This window comes from Eurypyga helias, unplaced genomic scaffold (assembly GCF_000690775.1).
Source record: "Eurypyga helias isolate BGI_N326 unplaced genomic scaffold, ASM69077v1 Scaffold43632, whole genome shotgun sequence".
NCBI lineage: Eukaryota > Metazoa > Chordata > Aves > Eurypygiformes > Eurypygidae > Eurypyga > Eurypyga helias.
In genome coordinates this window covers 1-2,757 of record NW_010238678.1, presented here as the reverse complement: position 1 = coordinate 2,757, position 2,757 = coordinate 1, and the positions used below count along the sequence as shown (strand labels likewise).

At 51.9% G+C, this 2,757-nt stretch overlaps 1 protein-coding gene across 1 annotated transcript; it reads left to right on the top strand.

Annotated features, from left to right (window-relative positions):
• Window positions 1-199: 199 nt before the first annotated feature.
• LOC104504217 (vacuolar protein sorting-associated protein 29-like) lies at window positions 200-1,864 on the top strand (the record flags this gene model as incomplete). The annotated part of the gene is made up of 3 exons (XM_010147926.1): window positions 200-388; window positions 926-1,161; window positions 1,747-1,864. Coding segments are annotated over 3 exons (543 nt in total), but the record flags the coding sequence as incomplete, so codon positions are not given.
• Window positions 1,865-2,757: the final 893 nt, after the last annotated feature.

The window sequence follows — 2,757 nt, the reverse complement described above, 5'->3', positions numbered from 1 at the left end:
GAGCGGGCCGGGCTGTCCGCGGGGCAGCTCGGGCGTGCTGGGGGCTTGTTTCCTCACAGCCGGATGTGAAAGTACTCCCTGCTGGGCCTGTGGTGGTTTGCCAGACTCTGCGAACGCCCTGGAGCTGCGGAAAGGTGTTGTGCTGTTCGGTTGAGCGACCTGGGTTAAAACTCTCTCTTTCCTCCCGCTGTGCGCAAAGCTGGTGTTAGTGTTGGGGGACCTTCACATCCCACAGCGGTGCCGTGGTCTGCCGGGGAAATTCAAGAAGCTGCTGGTTCCAGGAAAGATGCAGCACATCTTGTGTACAGGAAACCTCTGCACCAGGGAGACCTATGACTACCTCCGGACCCTGTCTGGGGACATCCATGTCGTTAGGGGAGACTTGGAGGTAATGTTCTTGCTGCAGTTAATTCCTCAGCCCACCCACCTGCATGCTAGGCTTGTCTCAATTGTATTTGCAATTCCTGAACTGTAATCCACCAGGATAGGAAGTAGAAATGATTCAGACTGAAGAAATAAAGTTAATTTCTAGACCCTTCATATTGTATTTGCAATGGGGGGACTGGGAGAAGGTGTGAGGGGTAATCATGCCCTTGGTTCAGACTTGTGCCAGAGGTCATATGATTGCTGTGAGGCCACTGGAGTCCCCTCGCTGGCTGTGTAGCTGCAGGAACTGGGGGCTCGTGTGTGTTTACTGTTGGGTAGCCTTGAGGGTCCTGATCACTGTACGGTTCCAGCCTGGTGCAAACTCCCAGCTCTTTGCTGTTGCCTGAGCTGTCTGTAGTACAAGCATCCAGTGTGTCCGCACACTGAAATATACCTTGTGCACTCAGTGAGAAGAGGCTTTATGTCTTGGCACATTGGAACTTGTGTTGTGTAGGTGAAAGGACTTTAGCTGATTTATAGGCTGTGCCTTCCTTCTCAGAGCCTGAATTATCCTGAAGAAAAGGTTGTAACTGTCGGGCAGTTCAGAATTGGGCTGATTCATGGCCATCAAGTTATTCCCTGGGGTGATGCAGCCAGCCTGGCACTGCTGCAGAGACAACTGGATGTGGACATTCTCATTTCGGGACACACTCACAGGTTTGAAGCATTTGAGCATGAAAACAAATTCTACATCAACCCGGGATCAGCTACAGGAGCCTACAGTGCTTTGGAAAAGTGAGTGAGGGGTCCCTGAACTGCCTAGCGCAGCAGAGCCTGTGACCATTACCTGGAACGTGTATGTTCACCCCCGTGCATCTGGCCTCCGTGCTGCAGAGCACTGGTGAGGTGCTGCGAGGAGCAGGTGGCCAGCTTTCTCCCTTCTTGCGGAACGCTGTGGGGTTCCCTGTTAGCAGGGTTTTACTTGGCCCAACCCGTGGGCTGACAGCCCGGCACTGGTGTGTCTGGGGCTGTGCTGGACTCAGAGAGGGGTGAGTTGCAGCAGCTCCTTGAAGGTGATTTGCTTGGTGGTGTCTGCCCAGAGGCTGGAGGCTAATATCCTGTAGGAAGTTAGACTTCTGCAGCTGCTGCCAGCTGAAATGTCTAAGGCTGACATGACTTAGACTGTTGAGTAGCCTGGAGGGCTGTCTGAGGCTAGAGGCAAGCCTGCCCAAGACCCTTCTGTCAGAGCTTCCAAACTGCAGTGCTTCCCAGATCCCTCCAGCCTGTGGCAACCAGGTGTGTTAACATACCATATGCTTTTGCTAACAGCAAGAAGTGTAAACTAATCGGGAAGACTGACAAAATATGTTTTCTTTCCAGGAATGTTATCCCCTCATTTGTACTGATGGATATCCAGGCTTCCACAGTTGTGACTTATGTATACCAACTAATTGAGGACGATGTGAAAGTAGAAAGAATTGAGTTCAAGAAGTACTGAATCATGTTCAAACCTGCTTGGTAATGTCTCACTAATGTTGATCCCTTCTCTTCCCACTCAAGTCAAAGTGGAGGCAGGCCAAGGTGGGACGCTGCTGTTGCGGCCTGTCAGGGTGTAAAGCTGCCAAAATGTTCTATTGCTTGTGAGTTTCTAAAAACTATTTGTCTTTGTTCTCAACTTGAAGAAGAAGAAACTGCTGGTTAACAGAAAAAGGCTTGTGGAAAATACCCAATGACTAAGGAGGAGTTCCTGTGTTCTTCCCCCAAGGGCATCACTAGGGCTGGTGGTAGCTTGAAATTGGAGCTCTAATGTAAAATGAAGATAGCAGAATAAATCACTGCCTTCATGTGACCAAGTTCTATTCACTAAAAGCTGAAGTGGGGCACAAGTTTGTTGGGGGAAGGCTGGAGAGCTGAAAGGAAGTTTCTGTTTGCTTCCTGAGATGTGGCCTTAAACCATTGCACATCTGTCAGAGATGCCCAAGGATCATAGCTCCTTTGGCAGACCTGTCCCACCTCCTGCCGAGGAAGAGCGCAGAGACAGGTCAGGGATGGGTGTTGGGGGCAGCTGGGCAGGCTGGGAATGCAGCACGCGGAGGGGGAAGAGCAGCACGTGTGCGGTGTTGCTGGCGCTGGCCTGGCCGCGGGGCTGGTGTCAGCGAACCTGGGACAAACTGTCCAGATCACCTGCTCCGGGGGTAGCAGCAGCAGGTATGGCTGGTACCAGCAGAAGGTACCTGGCAGTCACCCTGTCACTGTGATCTATGACAACCCCAAGAGACCCTCGGACATCCCTTCACGATTCTCCGGTGCCAAATCCGGCTCCTCGGGCACGTTAACCATCAGTGGGGTCCAAGCCAAGGACAAGGCTATTACTGTGGTAACTGGGACAGC